We start from the raw sequence: 18,647 nt of genomic DNA on the forward strand, positions 1-18,647 counted from the left end.
TATTTCACTTTGTAAATCCTGTTGAATTGAATAGCAAAGTAGTAAAATGCCTATTTCACCTAAAAATTTCACTACCATCCAAGTGTTAACTTATCACTGAAATTTCATGCAACTAAATGTACTTCTGTTGCCGCTGCTATATAGTAACAAGGATAACTGGATTGCAATGCAGACTGCTGGTAATATTTCTAACTTTGCGTCTTAATTTGTTGTGTGCTTCTGCTATTAAAATTCACTAAACTAGCAATCTGAAAAGCTATGAATACTGCTGCTACAGCTGCACAAATGTATTTAGAATTGCTATACGCATCTTTATTAACAAGCAAACGCAATAAAAATATGCCTATTTCACTTAAGAGTTACTTACCCCATGTTATCACTGAATTTTCAAGCAACTTAAGTACTTTCTGCTGCTATATTAGCAACAATTTGACTTCCTGCTGCTAATATTATTTCTAACATTGCTTTTGAATTTCCTATGCATGCTGCTGCTATTACATTTGCTACATGTGATCTGAATTACTATGCATACTGCTGTTACAGCTGCACAGAGGTACTTTTGCTAAGCCCCTTTTAAATAAATAAGATGCAAGTGATGCTTATTCGCTTGAATTAACATACCTGATTCTTTGGTTTTCCAGCATCTTTTACTTATATGAATGCTTTCCAGCAGTGACTATATGATTTTGAGATGCATTTTTTCACACTGGTAGTCTGCGCATGATCTGGTGTTTTATTTGTACCCAGAATAAGGTGAGATGAGCATCACGGAGCGCTGAACTCTCCTGCAGTGTGTGTTTAATTCATACTCAACGCCAGAGGGCGCTCTTGCGCTGAAAGTCATGTCAGGAAATTCCTAATATGGACAAAAGCATTCAGCTATAGCTGTATGATTCATCCCCAGCAGTGAACAATGCAGTGCTGATTGACATAGCATTTATTACAGTATAGAAACTATTCTACCTTATTATGTGATAAACAGTGTTTGTAGTATATAAACAAATCATTGTTATTTGTTATCGTCCAGCAGTTATAGATTTCTAAGCCAATTAAAAGATAGAAATTAGAGAAAAAATTAAGTTGCCTATACTACCAGTCAGAAGTTTTTGAACAGTAAGCTCGTTCATGTTGTTTAAAGAAGTCTCTTCTGTTCACCAGGGCTGCATTTATTTGATTTAAAGTACAGCAAAACAGTAACATTTTAAATATTTTTACTAGCCTATTTAAAATGGCTGTTTTCTATTTGAATACATTTCAAAATTGTATATATTGAACATCCTGGATCTGTTTTTTTCGCTCTTCTTTATTCTTTTTTTATGTATTATAGAAGTATCGGATCGGGACTCTGTATCGGTAGATACTCAAAATCAAATGACTCGGACTCGAGGGCGAAAAAACCCTGATCGGGACATCCCTAGAATCTACTGAAGATATTTGCATGTTTCAAAATTTTTCACCACCCGGCTCTTAATTTTATAAAGTTTTTTTTTATAATTTTCTATGATGATATGTCCACCACCTTGGATAAATTTTTCACTAAGCTCATCACACTGCATTGTGGAATTACCTTATCCATAAAAATATAGGCCTAAGCTTGATGCTTCTATGGAATTTGACCAAAAACGGTTTTAAAAAACTGACAAATATATGTGTTTTCCCATTTGAAAGTTCTCATTCAGCTCTGACTAATACAGAAAATGCGCTGTCTTTCTACCTGATAAACTGGTTTTGTCCAGTTACTGTGTGTGTTTTGGGCGATACTAGTTTTTAGAGTCATCTCTGAGTCATTTGAATGTGCAGTTCCACCAAGTGTGTTATCTGAATATTTAACTTTCTTCTTTAGCGTGCAGTCTGGATTGAGTCTGTATGTTTAGAAACATTTCAATATCATGACTCATAATTGCCTTTTATGCATGCTGTTCCAACTTTCAGTATTGGCTGAAAGGTCTTTATTGTTGAAAGCTTGCTGTTGTGTCTTTCTGGAGTGAGTTTAGCGCTGCATAGTGAGCCGTGTAATTACAGCACTTCACAGCTGCTTTAATGGACATGAGAGATAGAGGAGGGATAATTAAAGAGACTGAGGGTGACAAAAAGGCGTGTGATTGAAGACAAAGGGGACAACTAACACACAACGGAGGGGACACGTGTCTGTCTTTAATATTCAAATATATCTTTGTTAAAGGAACTGCAGGATCCTGAGTCAGTGAGCTGTGCGGTTGTTCTTTTTCTTCTAAATCTTTCTTACCTCCTTTTTACCTCACTGTGACTAGACAGATCAAGTCCGAACACTGAATATGTGTCACTGATGTGCATGTGTCTGCATGTATCTGCTTGATGCCAGAAAGTTATGAAAGTTCAGTTGTATGTTTCTTACCTGATGTAGTGAACAGATTCATTATAAAAAACAGTGTCTCATTACTAACTGGACATTTCTCAGAAGGGGTGTCGATATTTCTTCAGCTCGAATTAGTGAATATAAAAGTTGTTTTTTAACAAAATGTGATGCAGTAAAAAGTAAAATTTTATTTACTTGAATGTAGTGAAGAGAAAGTTAAAGTTTCCCTAAATAAAACTACTCCAAATACAGCTGTACTCAAAAAAAGTACTTAAGCACAGAAACAAAATAAAAATACTTAACCAAGTAAACTTGTGATATTTAAAAAATGTTTATTGTTATGGAAGTGATGGTTGTGATGTGTAAACATTGATTATAAATAAGTTTTGATATAAACTGATTGGTACAATTAAAATATATTTATGGTGGTTTATCTAAATATTTAGAACTTTCTTAAACTTTTCTCAAACTTTCTTAAAAGTAATTGGAAAAGCAGCTAAATAAACAAAGGTTTTAAAATAACAAGTAATACGTTAAATAAATAGTTTATTAGTAATTAACTGAGGTTTCCAGGACCGTTTTAATGTGACCTTCATAAAAAGAGAACAATAGACAATATAATAAAATATTTAATAAAAGTGCTCTATTAGTTTTAACCAAAATCCATTCTGAGACTATATATGCTATACTACAATATACATTTACATTTAGTGATTTAGCAGATGCTTTTATACAGAGTGACTTACAAATGGGGATGATGGATGCAATCAAAATCAACAAAATAATTTTTTTTTTCAAATAATATAATATAATAAAAAGAAGACAGATAGATTAGAAAAATAATCGAGAAAGCTAGTGTTATTGCACTCTTTTCAGCTCATTAAAAATTAATCTTGCTGGCAAGAGCAAGAGCTTGAACAAGGGCCTGATCTTCTTAATGTTGAATAAAGCAAATCTTCAGGACCGGACAGTTTTAGTAATGTGGTCTGAGAAAGTCAGCTGATCATCAATCATAACTCCAAGGCTTCTAGCTGTTTTTGAAGGAGTTATGGTTGACGTGCCTAACCTGATGGTGAAATTGTGATGAAACTATAGGTTTGCTGGAATCACAAGCAGTTCTGTCTTGGCAAGGTTGAGGTGAAGGTGATGATCCGTCATCCAGCAAGAAATGTCTCTTACACAAGCTGAGATGCGAGGAGCTACCGTCAGATCTTCAGGATAGAATGAGAGGTAGAGCTGAGTGTCATCAGCATGGCACGGAAAGCCATGTTTCTGAATGACAGAACCTAATGATGCCATGTAGACAGAGAAAAAAAGTGGTCCAAGAACTGAGCCCTGAGGCACCCCAGTAGTAAGATTTTGTGACTTGGACACCTCACCTGTCCAAGATACTTTTGAAGGACCTATCTAATAGGTAAGACTCAAAACATTGGAGTGCGGTTCCTGAGATGCCCTTTGTCAGTAGGGTTGATAGGAGAATCTGGTGGTTAACCGTGACAAAAGCAGATTGAAGAATTGGATTCTGCTCTTGCCAGTCTTAGGGCTTCAGACTTGTTGCTGTCAAGGAGGTTGTTCTATGTGTTTTTGCAATGAAAGGAAGAAGAGAAACTGGTCTGTAGTTCTCCAAAAGACATGGATTGAGGTTGGGTTTCTTAAGTAGTGGAGTTATACGTGCCTGTCTAAATGATGAGGGAAAAACAGCAGTGTGGAGGGATGTGTTAATGATGTGAGTGAGTGCAGGTACAACTTCAGGAGAAATGGGATGAAGCAGATGAGATGGAATAGGATCAAGCAGACATATATCACACTATACAACACTATACTTATACTACACTATGTACAACATTATGCTATACTCTAATACTACAATACTATACTATAATACTACAATACTATACTGCTCCTACTCTTGCTCTAACTCTTAGTCCTACTCCTACTATCACTATTATACTACAGTGCAATAAGTATATTTTCTGAACATGTTGGCTTAAGGATCAGGCAGGTGTTCATGCTCAATTTAAACCCCTCAAATGAAGTTCGTTCTTGAAGCCTGTATTGTGCGAAACAAAAAAATGTGAGGCTCCCACTCTATTGGAGTGGTCTAAGTGAAAGCGGGAAATAAACTAATGTGTGTCTCCTTGGAAACACTTAACAGCTTTCACACCCGCTCTCGGTCCAGATGGCGTCTCAAACGGGTGATGTCAGCCCGACTGTGAAAGAGAGCTTGACTGCTGCGCTGGTGATCCTCTGGAATACTGATGTGTGAGATAGTATTATCACTGACTCGTGGGGGATTACAATGGCTGATATTATAGGAGACGCTTTCAGAGGATAATCAGACAGCTCTGGTGTGAGAGAGATGGAGGGGTTTGGATTGTGGTGTTGAAAGGGTTATGAATAGGAGAAGAGAGAAATGTGAGCTGTCTCAAATTCAGATGATTTGGAGAAGATTTTGTGATTCACCCTGATTGTGTACTGTCCAGGGTCACACACTGAACATACAAAACGACCTCTCAAACTCATGTATGTGTTATTCACATATAAAGCAGATAAATAACTTAATGGATGTCTGAAACAAAGCTCTTCTGGTGAAGTAACTACTGTAGTACATACAGAGTCATTTGTAGTTTTGAGCTGCCATCTTGTGGTATGGATGAGTGTTAGGACAATTTTGTTTTCAAATGTGACTGACCAAAATATTAACATTCTTAACAGTTCAAGCATATTGTTTGTATTGTTATGTGTTTTATTAAAAGTTTGTTCATTATATTATTTATATCACAGCAATCACTATCAATTATGCTTTTGTTCGTGAAATTAGTCATGACATTTAAATTTAAATGTATATTTTGTTTTATAATTCTGTTCAGTGAACATATTTTGATCATGCATTAATACACTACCATTCAAAAATATGGGGTTAGGAAGACTTTGTTTTCACTTGTTTGCTTTCTGAAAAATAAATACTTTTATTCAACAAGGAGGATGCATTAAATTGATCAAAATTGTCAAAATCAAAATGCATCACTGTTTCCACACAAATATGATGCAGCACAGCTTTTTTGAACATTTTATAATAATCAGAAATGTTGCTTGTGCAGATCAGTGTGTTAGAATGATTTCTGAAGATCATGTGACTCTGAAGACTGGAGGAATGATGCTGAAAATACAGTGGTGCATCACAGGAATAAATTACATATTAAAATATATTCTAATAGAAAACAGTTATTTTAAATCCAAATAATATTTCACAATATCGTATTTTTAATGAAATAAGTGCAACCTTTGTGAGACTTGAGAAACATTATTAATCCTACAATCCCAATCTTTTCAGTGGTTTTCTAGCTCTCCATAATTTAAAGGTTATGTTGTGCTGTCAGATAATTATTTTGATAATAAGCTGAAAAACTGTGGATTTCACATTGAGAAACTTTCATAAGCTACTTATAATAAAACTCCTCTGGCCACTAGAGGTCTTCACAGCTCCTCTGAGCGCTTTGACTTCAGAAACCGGTCAAACTAGACTTATACAGTTCATTAAAAAGGCCATAACCTTTTTTGTTTATTTTTATTATTTTAATCAAAGATTCTTTCAGTTTAATAGCATAACAAACGGTAAACTAGATTTTCTGTAGAATTGATGAATCATGGTGAATCGTGTTCATCAGGCTGAAGATGCTGATATGTAAATGTGGGTGGTCATATGTTAATGAGCACATGATGCATGATGATTTCTATAAGCTGTTTTTTTTCCGTTGCTTTGAGTTCTCTGGTTTGCCTGTTTAAGTGCTTAAGTAAGCATTAGACTGGTTTATTTCAGAAAGGATGCAGTTGATGCTGCTGGTGATCCTTCACACTCATAGCTGCTTGTAGATGCACGTCGTTTTCTGAAATGTTTATATGCAAAAGTCAGAACATAGTAACAATTCAGTAGCTCCAATAGAGTTTTATGAGGTCTACTTGAAAAAACTCTCACAGTTGGAGCTGAGATTAAAAAGCTTTCTTTTATAGCAACATGTCTGTCATTGCAAATGCAGTTTTCTGATTCTTAGACCAAAAGCAGGGACACATCGCTAATCGCAATTTCAGATCTCCAGCTGAGCTTGGAGAACTTTCCCAAAACCCATTAAGTGCTCTGACCACTGTGTGAGTGATCTGAGAGGATTTCCATTGTAAAACTCACATTCTTTCCTTTTTGTTGCACTCTTTCCCGGCCGGGCGGCTCATCGGTCACTCAGGTATGCGGGGACTTCCTCTGGCCATCTGCGAAAGAGCGAACCCAATCCTCGTGGACTTCCTGAGACATTTAGCATCAGTTTCTCCTATGAACATACACATACATAGACCACCTGTCAAAGGATTGAACCCACATGGAGTCGGTCTCTCTTATAAGGGAATGATATTTTATACAGTATGTATCTTAATATTTTGATGTCACTCTCTGTCTGTCTTCAGGTATGGGTTATTCGTCATATGTGGGGTTGCCCAGGCGTCTGCACCCCATTGGCTGATTCACCAGCATGTACTGTAGAAACGGCCTATCAGATGGCACCAGCATTAGCTCCGCCTCCTCTGAGGTAACTGCTTCTCCTTTCTAAAAAATTATAATATTAATATATAAATTATAATAATTATAATATTAGAAAATTATTAACTGACAAATAATGATGTATACATTGCCTTTAATCAAGGGGTCATCTTTGGAAATAAAATGTACTTATTTCAGCAGTATGACATGATTTATTTTAAGTGTAGGAACTGTGACTAAAACCATAAAATAGTTTTCATTACTTGAAATAACTAATGTTTTCTGAATAGGACGACTTTGTTGCCAAAGCACCTTTTCTCATTTTCATTTAGTTTAACGTTATGCTAAAAAATCTCAAACTAAAACAGCAATAAAAATAAATAAAAGCTATACAGGCATTTTCTTTACTAAAAAGGAAACTACTTTTTTTTTTTCTCAAAAACTCACAACATTACTAAAACTTTAAAATGAAAAAAAAAAAGCTAATTTGAAATATTAAACTACACTAGATTATACTAAATCTCATTTTTATGAGAAATTATACTGTATATGTTAACACATACGATTAATTAAAAATCCATATAAATTACTGAAGCACACAAAATTGCATCATTAACATAATTTCAGTCACACTGTAGATAATCTTGGGAGTCTGCAGAAGAAGTTTATCACACTGAGCAAACGATGGCAAAAACATCTGTAGGAGAAATAAACATTTTCTATCCATCTATTAATATAATATATAATCTATCTATTAATATCTATCTCTAACATAGCGTTCTGTATTCTTTGCCTATTATCTACTTGTATTCCCTTTTATTATTTATTATTATTTGTTAGTTTGTAAGCTGCTTTGGATCAAAGCATCTGTTAAATGACCAAATGTAAATGCAAAAGAATTAAAAATGGTTTATATTTACAAAATACGTTTGGGTTGATCAGTGAAAACATTGACAATCTTTCTAATTGTACCTTTTGTCAATTAAATGAAGGTAAAAGGCAGTTAACAACCCACAAATCTTAGATTGTTATTATATTTTACAAAACGTCCCAACTTTTCTGCATTTTGGGGTTGTAGTTAGAATGATTAAATGTTATAAATGTGATTCCATTGAAAACCCTAGTTTTGGGTTTGTTGAGACTGTGTAATGTTTTTGAAAAAAGTCTCTTTTGCTCACCAAGGATGCGTTTATGTATTTATGAAATATACAGTACAATTTTTTTTAATATCCTATTTTCTATCTGTATATATTTAAAAATGTAATTTATTCCTGTGATCAAAGCTGTATTTTCAGCATCATTCCTCCAGTCTTCAGAAACCATTGTAATATACTGATTTGCGGCTTAAGAAATATTTCAAATTATTATCAATGTTATATTGTATTTTTGTGGAAATTTAGCATTTATTTAAAACGTGAATGTCTTTACTGTCACTTCTGATCAATTTAAGTCCAATAAAATCCATGATCGTGTCCAAACCTCGGTTTTCCATTGTGCATTTTTATGGTTAGGCCGTGGTACTTCTTTTGGTAAGACTCGTCTCTTTTTAATTTTATTATTTAGTTTTTGGACATTTGCACATCCAGTGCATAAGATCATAAGACGCTTGCCTGTGTGCTCTCAGACGTGTCCTCATGCAGATACTGTTATCATCCGATCAAAGATCCAGGAACGTTTTCATGGTTTTTCCAGAGTTCTGCTGAGAAACATAGACCACGTCTGCCATGAGAACCTCACGCTGACCCGACTACTTCTCTTTTCCATGGAAAGAACTGTGCTGATTCTTTTTATTTTTACGATCGGTTCAACTGTGGCTGATGGTCAATACATGAGCGCCACACAAGAATAACAGAGGGATAATATACAGCCATTATCACAGATGAAACCCCAGACAGCACAATTAGTTTATGAATAGTCATTTCTTGCATCCCTGCTTTCCTCTCTTCTCTCTAATTGTTCTTGGGTTTATGAGCATCTGTAATAATTCATGCTTGACATATTGGTCTCTTTCTCATATTCAGGGAAGTGACAGCTCTGTGTCTGTGGACGGCCCGAGCGCTGACTACGTGAAGAGCTACGATGCTGTCGTGTTCGATGTGCTGAAAGTGACACCAGAGGAGTTTGCAGTGAGTAAAACTGTGTCAGTGTTGAAATTGATGCATTCTCAGGTGTAAAAATAAGACGGATCTACATCGTTTGTCCTGTTCTGTAATGATGCAGTCTTTACAGAACAGCATATAATCTCTCGCACCACATCCCTGTGGACACAAACTAGCTGTGCTGTTCTGTGGAGTTTGATGTTGTTTTAACCAGTGATCTCTTGTCCTGGTCAAGCTGGTCTGTCAGCTGGTTTTATAAGAGTTTTGGGCACTTTTCAGCCAGTGGAGACGAGATTAAATTAAATTAAAAAAGAAAAAAATATTTTCTTCTTCTTTTTGCATAATTAGGTTTGTAATGTTAATTATTATTAATTTTAAACTAAATAAAATAATAATGTATTCTTTTCTTTGTTTTTAATATGTTTTTGTATTTTTTTTTTTTGAATGAATCTTACATTTTAATGAATGTTACATTTTATTTTTTCTGTTTAATTTTTAATTTTTATTTTTTTTTAGCAGCAGAAATATTGTATAAGTATTATATATGGATATGTATTTGTGTGTATGTATGTGTGTGTATATATATATTTTAGTTGGTTTTAATACATTTTAGTATTTTTTTAATATTATATATATATAGCACTTTGAAACTTTCTGATTACTTACGGATAAAGTGTGTGTTTGTGTATACTTATTTATTTGTGTGTTTGTTTATTTATAGACAACATATATTTATAAACAACAGTATACATGTGATGCTTTCCTTCTTTTCAGAACGGTCTTTGGATCTGGAGTGCATTTATAACACATTAAAATCAGCTTGGAATAGATCTGATGATATATAATGCTTAAGAACCTGAATGCTCTGGTGATTTACAGTAGGACCTGACTGTGGGATTTGAAACTATTACTATTACTCAATTCACTTGCATCAAGGTCTTATTTAGACTTGTAAGGAACTTTGAAGGAACACAAGAATTTTTATGATGAATTGTTTTCATTAATTTTGTCCTTGCCCATACTGTACACAGTAACTCAGTGCTGGAAAATGAGCTCATGGCTGTCATTAATCACTTTCAATTTGAGTGATAAAAACACGAACCAATTTTATTTCTGTCTTTGTTTCTCAGAGCCAAATTACCCTGATGGACGCCCCTGTGTTTAAGGCCATACAGCCAGAGGTAAGACACAGGTCACATTATTATTAGCCTTGCAGAATAGAGAAAACACTTCATGTCATTACACTGTTGCATTATAGCCGTTTTTGGTCAGTCCTGGATGATGATTGGTCACATAATCCCAGTATTATCCATTTAACAAGAATCTTGTAATGCAGACAGTGTAAAAATGTAATCCACATGGACACATGTATGCTTTAACCAGGATTACTTCATTGTCGCATATGAGAGGAGTGTGTATTTCCCTCTGTGTTAATACTATAATGGATGAGTTAATCACTTGTTTTATTATTCATGCTACTATCTTGGTCCTGGTGCTAATAACTAACAGCCATTGTTTTGATTGCGTGTGTTCAGACTGTCAGATGCGCCGTACTGGAAACGCAGACTTTGTGAATTAAACGCCTTGGCAGAATATTCCAACAGTCTGGCAGTTTCTCATTAGGGATGTTTATAAACTGTTTGGGGAAGAGAATAACATTTCGCTATCAGTTGATTATCTGTGCCATAGTGACCGCAGCGAGAAGGCAATTTTTCCTCCGAGCATGATGTAAAACTGCTGGAAAACATGCTGCTGGATGATGGATGAGATGACCTGTGACCCGCTGTCATTAGTTTTACCAGCTCTCCTTTCACTAATGCTCACTTCAGACGGGTTATGAAGCACCTAAACGATGCACTGCTGTACATGCAATGTTTTAGACTGGTTAGTTGTGTCTGAAAACTTCGAGTTGTTCAGTTTAACCCTATAAAGCCTGCTGTATCATATGCTTCCAAATGATAAACATGATCAAAACTTTGCTGAAAAATCCTGCTTTACACAATCAACTACATGCCTTCTGTCGTCTGATTGATCGTTATACTTTTTAGCAAGTAAAAGGCTTTTTAGTATAAGTATAAAAACCTCCACCTTCAGCTTTGTGCTTCATGTGTTTGTTTGCGGTGAAATCTTTTCAGATTTTTATAAAGTAAACATAAGAATAGCTTAAATGTTATTAATAATATTTCCAAATAATATATCATCATTCTATTGCAATGCATTGCATTTATTATTTGTTTTGAAACTACAAAGCTTTGATCATAAACTAAGTATTTAAATATCATCTTATAACACATGGGAGATGTGGAGTGAGAACTCACTATTTTTGCCACACAAAAAAACATACATTTGTACACTTTTTTTTTAAAGAATAATTTAATTTATTTTATTTCATTTCATTCAGACCTGCATGATGATTGGTCACATTTCCAGTCACTCTCTTTTACTATTTCTTTGAGTTCTTTGTGTTCTCCAGTTAAAATTAAAATTGCATTGCAGACCCGGTAAACATTTTGTGTGCATGGACACATGTATGCTTTGAACAAGAATACCTTTTTTTTTTTTCGTTTTATTTCAGACTACTGTTTGATATGTCAGGCTTTACTTGGTTAATTATTATTTTAGTGCATAAAATGCATTTGTTAATAAATACAGGTCAGCTCTAAACACTGAGGGAACACACAAGACGATGTTTTACATGAGAAGAACATGCGCATGTGAAGCCGATCACGCTGACCGTTCACGTTTAGCACATCCTGTAACTCAGACATTTAAGTTACACAAATAAATGCAAGGGCTTCGTTTCGGTCTGTAAAGTTTTAGACGGAAACAATTCTAAGGTTTTTTGTCCCTCTTCCACAAAAACATGTGCATATAGACAAGGTCTGTGTGTGATTTAGGTATTAACATACTGCGCAAGTTCTGATGGCTGTTTATCATTTTTTATTTTTTTGGAACGGGTCTTTAAGATCCTGTAATGTCTACTTCTCCGTGTATGTTTGTAATCACATTTTCAGACGTTCAGTCTTTTGCATGTTTGAAAGTGTGTGAGAGGAATGTCTTATACCAGCCTAAGCTTGTTTCCTAGCCTTAGCTGGTCTGTTTCTCACTTTTCAGCTGAGCAGCGCAGTTATAAACTAGATTTAATTCTACAAGGACTCCTCTTGATTAGTGCATTTTTGTGGGATTTTAACTGTAATTAAAGTTAATTAACCTGTTTAATGGAAACTAGTTTAACAAAGCACTGGAAAAACACCCAAACAGCAGATTTGGCAGGAAGAAGGAGTTACTATCATGATAGTTGTGATGATTGTCCTGAATTCAGATGTAAAAGCCACTTTGAAATTGCACATTATTCCTTTCCTGACACTTAACGCCGTTCCTCAGAGTTGCGTGACCTCTGGCCCTCCCGAAAGCAGACTTTCCGCTAATGCAAAGGAAAAGAGGTAACCACCTCCAGCTGTGTGTCTGCTTTTGCCATCTTTGCCTCCTCTTTTACTCGTGTTAAGTCTTGGCTGAAGCGAGTAATCTATAAGTGTTTGTGGTCTGACTCGAAATGAGCTTCACTGATAAAACTTGTGCTGTAAAGGAGGCTGACGTAAAGTCTGACCGTCTCGCAACCTCTGACCGTCACCACTTTCCATGCAAACGAGTGAGATAATGAAGGAAATTACCTTGAAAAAAGGGAAAAGATGTAGTTTGTAATTGCAGAAAATCATGACTTGCCATCAGTGGTGATGGTAACAGCCTTAAACAAAAGTTTTTCAACTTCTGAACTATATCCAGTTGCACACCCAATCTTTACTTACAATTTTCTCACATGCAAACGTAAACATTTATTATAAAATGTGATGAGAGGGATTTGCATTTTATTTCATTATTTATTACAAAAATAAAATCACACTAGAAGTAAATAAGTAGAATGTATAGATAAATAAATAATATAACTTATTTATACAAGCCATAAAAAAAGTAAACCTTTTACTATGCCAGGGAAAAGAAAAGAAAATCAAAAGAAAATTAATTTTGAACAAATAAATGAAGCCTATTTCGAGATAAATTTTTTATTTGATTTCTTTTTCTTAGTTTTTTTTTCATGATCTTCTTAGCCCGATTCAGAATAGTATTTGCTGTACTGAATTTAATTTGTGCTGATTAATAAATTTTTCCAGACAGAATAATTGTTATTTGTATTACAGCAATGAGAAAAAAACAAGTACCGTAATGCAAATTTTTTTTTTTTTTATTATTACAATGATAAACATTTAACATCTCCAAATATTCATCACCGTATGTAGTGTGTGTGTGTCTATTATAAAAAAATATATTTTTTTTATTGAATGATATTCTTGAATGATAACCTATAGCAAATGTTATATTTGAATGAAAAGCGTGTGTTTGTTTAAAAAACTGATTAAGTAAACTATGTAGGACAAGAAGTGTCATGTTTAAATGACTGTGTTTGACCTTGATCGATCGATCTCAAAAACACGACTTTTGGTCTTTCACATGACCTTTTTGGTCTTTTTATTATTATTATTTTTTTCATCACTGACTTGAATGTCTTTTAAAAGGCCCAATCTCCCCCAAGCGGCTTTGAAAACTTTTATTTATGGTTTTAGGAAATTGCATGAAGATTTTAGAAAAGAATATAAAATATTCAGCAATTCTCAATATGAGAGGTTTTAATTGTACATATTTTTTATATCACGCATGTGTGTCTCATTAGACAGCATATGTTTGGCTTCAAATGTTTATTTATTTAAGTCAGTGCAGACTAAAGCCTTTTCAACACATCTTTTGTTTGTATGCCATAATAAAAAATCTGATTGTATGATCCATGCAAAAAAAAAAAAAAAAAGAGCAGACCTGCAGTGATTCCCAAATCAGTTATTAATCCAAATCTATGCTTTAGCTAATGGAGTTGAGTGTTCGAATCCAGACAATCTACATAATTATTGATTGACGGAGGAAACTTGAGGTCTTACACAAAGCTGAAAGAAATCAACACTTAATTTAGGGTTTGGTTAAACTTGGTTTATAAATAAAAGGGCTCTCCAGTGTAATAATTCTTCCTCTTAAAGGCCTGCTGTCATTCAGAGGCACTGTATGTTAGTGCTTCCTATGGCTCTCGGTCATTAAAAAAAGCACTTTTAAACCACAGGAGGTTTAAAAGATTAAATCTTAACGATAGAATTAAATCCAAATTGTCTGTATTTGCTGTCTTAATCATGGTTGTTTGTATCTGGTGTGTTGTAGGAGCTTTCTAGCTGTGGCTGGAACAAAAAGGAGAAACACAGTTTGGCTCCTAATGTTGTTGCCATCACACGGAGGTTCAACCAGGTAAGACTGATTATTTGTTTATTTTTTTATTATGTTTTTTATTTATTTTATATATATTATTTTTATTATGGTGTATTATGTTTTTTATTTTAAGTTTTATTTATTTTTTTAATTTAAAATAATTGTTTTATTCAAATGTATTAATTTTTATTTTATTATTTGTATTTATGTTGCATTAGGTTCTGTAATTAATTAATTAATTAATTCTTAATTAATTCTACTATTGTCACTAGTGGTGCACAAAAAAATAAAACATTATATTATAGAATATATATATTATATATATAATGTATTATTAAATTATATCATATTATATTGCATATGCTTCAAACAAAATCAAGAATCAAATAAAAATGTGTAGTTGTATAAATATATAACTGTGTTGTAATCTTAAGTTAGAAAACTGAATCATTTAAAACAATTAAATCATCTTGTAACAATGGCCCAGTATCAGACTGAAACAGACCTCTTAATAAACACTGATACTGATATGATGGAGGCATTGTTCGACCCTAGTTGTCATCCCAGTGAAATGCTACACTTATTCATTTATATATTCATTTCATTTTCCAGATGTAATGTATATAAAGTGTGATTTTGGCTGGGATGTAGTTGATATTGTGCCAGCAGACAGCGAACTGTGCCATAAAACCATTATCAACCTGATGGCTCACAGCTTTAAGACTTAATATGTGCTGGAAATACTGTTAACAGCTCTCACATGGGCAGACATCCTTTCCTCTTCAAGCTCCAAATTTTCCAACTCTTTTCTCCAATTTAAGGAAAACTAGAGATGTGTGGTTGGCCAAGCATTGCTGTGCTGTTACATTAACATTCATCTTGACATCTCGTATGTTGCTGAGATAGAGCACATGCTGTTTTAATAAATTATCACTCCAACAACTCATTTACCATCTTGACTCAAGATACATGTGAGAAATTATTAACATGACTGAGTTGTTTTTGCGCTTAAACGAATAGTTCACCCCCCAAAAAAAACAATTAAATAAATACACTCAGGCTATCCAAGATGTAGATGAGTTTGTTTCTTCATCAGATTTGGAGAAATGTAGCATTGTATCACTTGCTCACCTCTGGATCCTCTTCAGTGAATGGGTGCCGTCAGAATGAGAGTCAGACAGCTGATAATAACATCAGAATAATCCACAAGTAACCCACACCACTCCAGTCCATCAATTAATGTCTTAAGTTGCCAAACGCTTCATGTTTTTTAAGAAACCAATCTATCTTAAGATGTTTTAATTTTAAAAAGTTGATTCTCTTTAAAAGTCCTTAATCCATAATAACGCTTCCTCCAGGGAAAAAGTCCATCCTCTGTTCTCTCACATCAAAATCCACCCACAGTTTTGCTTGTAAACAGTGCTTGAACTATGCAGATTTCTCTCCTGATTCAGACCAGATTAATTTTTCATTGGAGAAAGTAACATTATGGATAGAGGACTTGTATTTTAGCCAGAACGTTTTGAAGATAAAATGGTCTTAATGGTGGTCTTATTGGTGGTTAGCCAGAAGCATCACTGCACAGAAGACTCCACCGGGTCCTGACCACATCCCTGGTCATGTACTGAGAGACTGTGCAGCACAACTCACTGAAGTCTTCTCAGACATTTTCAACATCTCACTTAGTCAGGCTGTTGTTCCCACATGTTTCAAGACTACCACCATCATTCCAGTCCCAAAGAAGCCCTCTCCATCCTGCTTCAATGACTCCTATTATCATTAAGTGCTTTGAACGGCTAGTCATGCACCATATCAAGTCTGCAACCCCCCACCCGCTCCCTGGACCGATTCCAGTTTGCATATCGGTCCAATGCTCAACTGATGATGCCATCGCAGCTACCGTCCACTCAGCACTCACACATATAGACAAAAAGGACTCATATGTTCATAGACTTCAGTTCTGCGTTCAACACAATCATCCCTCAACAGACTTTCTGACCTCAGGCAGTACGGGTCAGCAGCAACACATTCACACTGAACACTGGGGCCCCCCAAGGATGTGTGCTGAGCCCCCTCTTCTTCACTCTGCTGACCCATGACTGCACACCGTCACACAACTCCAACCTCTTTATTAAGTTTGCGGATGACACGACTGTGGTGGGTCTCATAGCAAAAGAGATGAGACAAACTACAGAAGCGAGGCATTTGCAGTACAATGCTGGTTGAGGTAAAAAAAAAAAAAAAAAAAGGTTTTACCAAAGGACCATTCCACTCCCCTTCTACTCCCCCCTCCCAAATACACACACACACACAGACCTGCACCAGTCACTTTGTGCAGCATTAGACTGCTCACTACCTCATTCAGCATTGTACTGCAAACTACATCTTTGACTGTTTAATTAAAGACTGTTCTCTGAGCTCTTTAGCTATTTATCACTTTAACAAACTTAAAAGCTCTTTTTGCACTACACTTTTTGCACATTATACTGTATCTACAGTTTGCTTATCAGTGGTTTGCACTCTTAACTGCCATGTGCCTTATGCCACCTTTTCTGTCTTTCTTTTATTTTTTTACAAATTCATTATTTGTATATCGTTTCGGTTGTTTGTGTGTGTGTGTGTGTGTGTGTGTGTGTGTGTGTGTGTGTGAGTGTGTGTATGATATATAACTGTACTATATATACAGTACAGACCAAAAGTTTGGACACACCTTCTCATTCAAAGAGTTTTCTTTATTTTCATGACTATGAAAATTGTCGAGTCACACTGAAGGCATCAAGGGCTATTTGACCAAGAAGGAGAGTGATGGGGTACTGCGCCAGATGACCTGGCCTCCACAGTCACCGGACCTGAACCCAATCCAGATGGTTTAGGGGTGAGCTGGACCGCAGACAGAAGGCAAAAGGGCCAACAAGTGCTAAGCATCTCTCGGGGAACTCCTTCAAGACTGTTGGAAGACCATTTCAGGTGACTTCCTCTTGAAGCTCATCAAGAGAATGCCAAGAGTGTGCAAAGCAGTAATCAAAGTAAAAGGTGGCTACTTTGAAGAACCTACAATATGACATATTTTCAGCTGTTTCACACTTTTTTGTTATGTATATGATTCCATAAATAATTCCACATGTGTTAATTCATAGTTTTGATGCCTTCAGTGTGAATCTACAATTTTCATAGTCATGAAAATAAAGAAAACTCTTTGAATGAGAAAGTGTGTCCAAACTTTTGGTCTGTACTGTATATATATATAACTGTATTTATCTGGATTATGTCTACTGTTAGTGTTAGGTGTTATCTGTATGCACCAAGGGTCTGAGAGTAACGCTATTTCATTTCTCTGTATGTATCTGCTGTACATGTGGAAGAATTTAAATAAAGCAGACTTTGTTGACTCGACTTTGATTTGTTTCTTACAAACACAAAGTTTATTGCTTCACCAGATGTAAACTGGTGGAATGGAGTGGTGTGGGTTACCTGTGGATTATTGTGACGTTTTAATCAGCTTTTTGGACTCTCATTCTGACGGCACCCATTCACTGCAGAGGATCCATTGGTGAGCAAGTGATGCAATGAGATGAAGAAACACTCATTTAATTTTTTTGGTGAAGCATTCCTTTAAACAATTATTTGTTTTAATTCATCATGTTGAAATGTATCTTGTAAATGAAAACACTATGATTCAAAGTTTTTCCATATAGTATGAGGTGACATGTCAAAATTATCCACAAATTTTTATTTTTTTTAAACAGTATTTCTGCCAGGGAGTTATTTTTTTGTGTGCAAATGCATGGGGCCTTTTCTCTCCAGTCTCCACTCGCATGCCTCATAAGAAAGATTTGTGAATCAGTTTTGTTCACAGAATGAGTTTTGACATTTAAAATGTTGTTTGTTATTCAAATGTGGTGATGCTGTTGGATTGAAATGCTTAAGGAACCATTCATTATAAAACCAGAAGGAAGTTTGGTTTTAAGAAAATTTGAAACATTTGGCCATAAATTAATCTCAACTAAACTTGCGGTTTCTATGCAGTGCTTCCAGTTCTGCTTATTTATGAAGTTTGAGCCTGAAGTTCATTTGATTTTAAATCTTTCTCTTTAAATCCGAAACCTAATCAGATTAACTGTCCTAATTTTTCATATTCAAGATTTCATGAAAGTACTATAAAGCAGACAGTAGATGACCCACTTTTACAATTATAACACATGTGTAATGAGACAATTTGTTCTAGCTTCTGAGCCAGGAGTTTGTGGAAGTTACATAAATGTATCAGGTTCCCCGCTGCACATTTTCCCTTTGAAATGATCTTAGCGTGTCAGTTCCTTCTGTCTTGGCTCTCGGCGTTGTTGGTTTTATGACATCATTAAGCCGAACATGATGAGCTGGCTTC

General features: G+C 35.0%; 1 protein-coding gene across 5 annotated transcripts in view; it reads left to right on the forward strand.

Moving 5' to 3' along the window:
• LOC128014862 (ras-specific guanine nucleotide-releasing factor RalGPS1) overlaps positions 1-18,647 on the forward strand; it is a 113,560-nt gene that overhangs the window by 11,211 nt on the left and 83,702 nt on the right. For 4 of the 5 annotated variants that reach the window (XR_008183717.1, XR_008183716.1, XM_052598548.1 and 1 more), the window contains exons 2-5: positions 6,791-6,912; positions 8,885-8,989; positions 10,093-10,143; positions 14,219-14,302. Coding sequence is in view for 3 of the 5 variants with exons in the window: in XM_052598548.1 (XP_052454508.1) it covers positions 6,856-6,912; positions 8,885-8,989; positions 10,093-10,143; positions 14,219-14,302 (297 nt within the window). In the remaining 2 variants the exon portion in view is untranslated. The remainder of the gene's footprint in view (positions 1-6,790; positions 6,913-8,884; positions 8,990-10,092; positions 10,144-14,218; positions 14,303-18,647) is intronic. The other variant, XM_052598550.1, reaches the window with a different exon arrangement.

The sequence above is a fragment of the Carassius gibelio genome, chromosome A5, assembly GCF_023724105.1.
Source record: "Carassius gibelio isolate Cgi1373 ecotype wild population from Czech Republic chromosome A5, carGib1.2-hapl.c, whole genome shotgun sequence".
NCBI classification, from domain to species: domain Eukaryota; kingdom Metazoa; phylum Chordata; class Actinopteri; order Cypriniformes; family Cyprinidae; genus Carassius; species Carassius gibelio.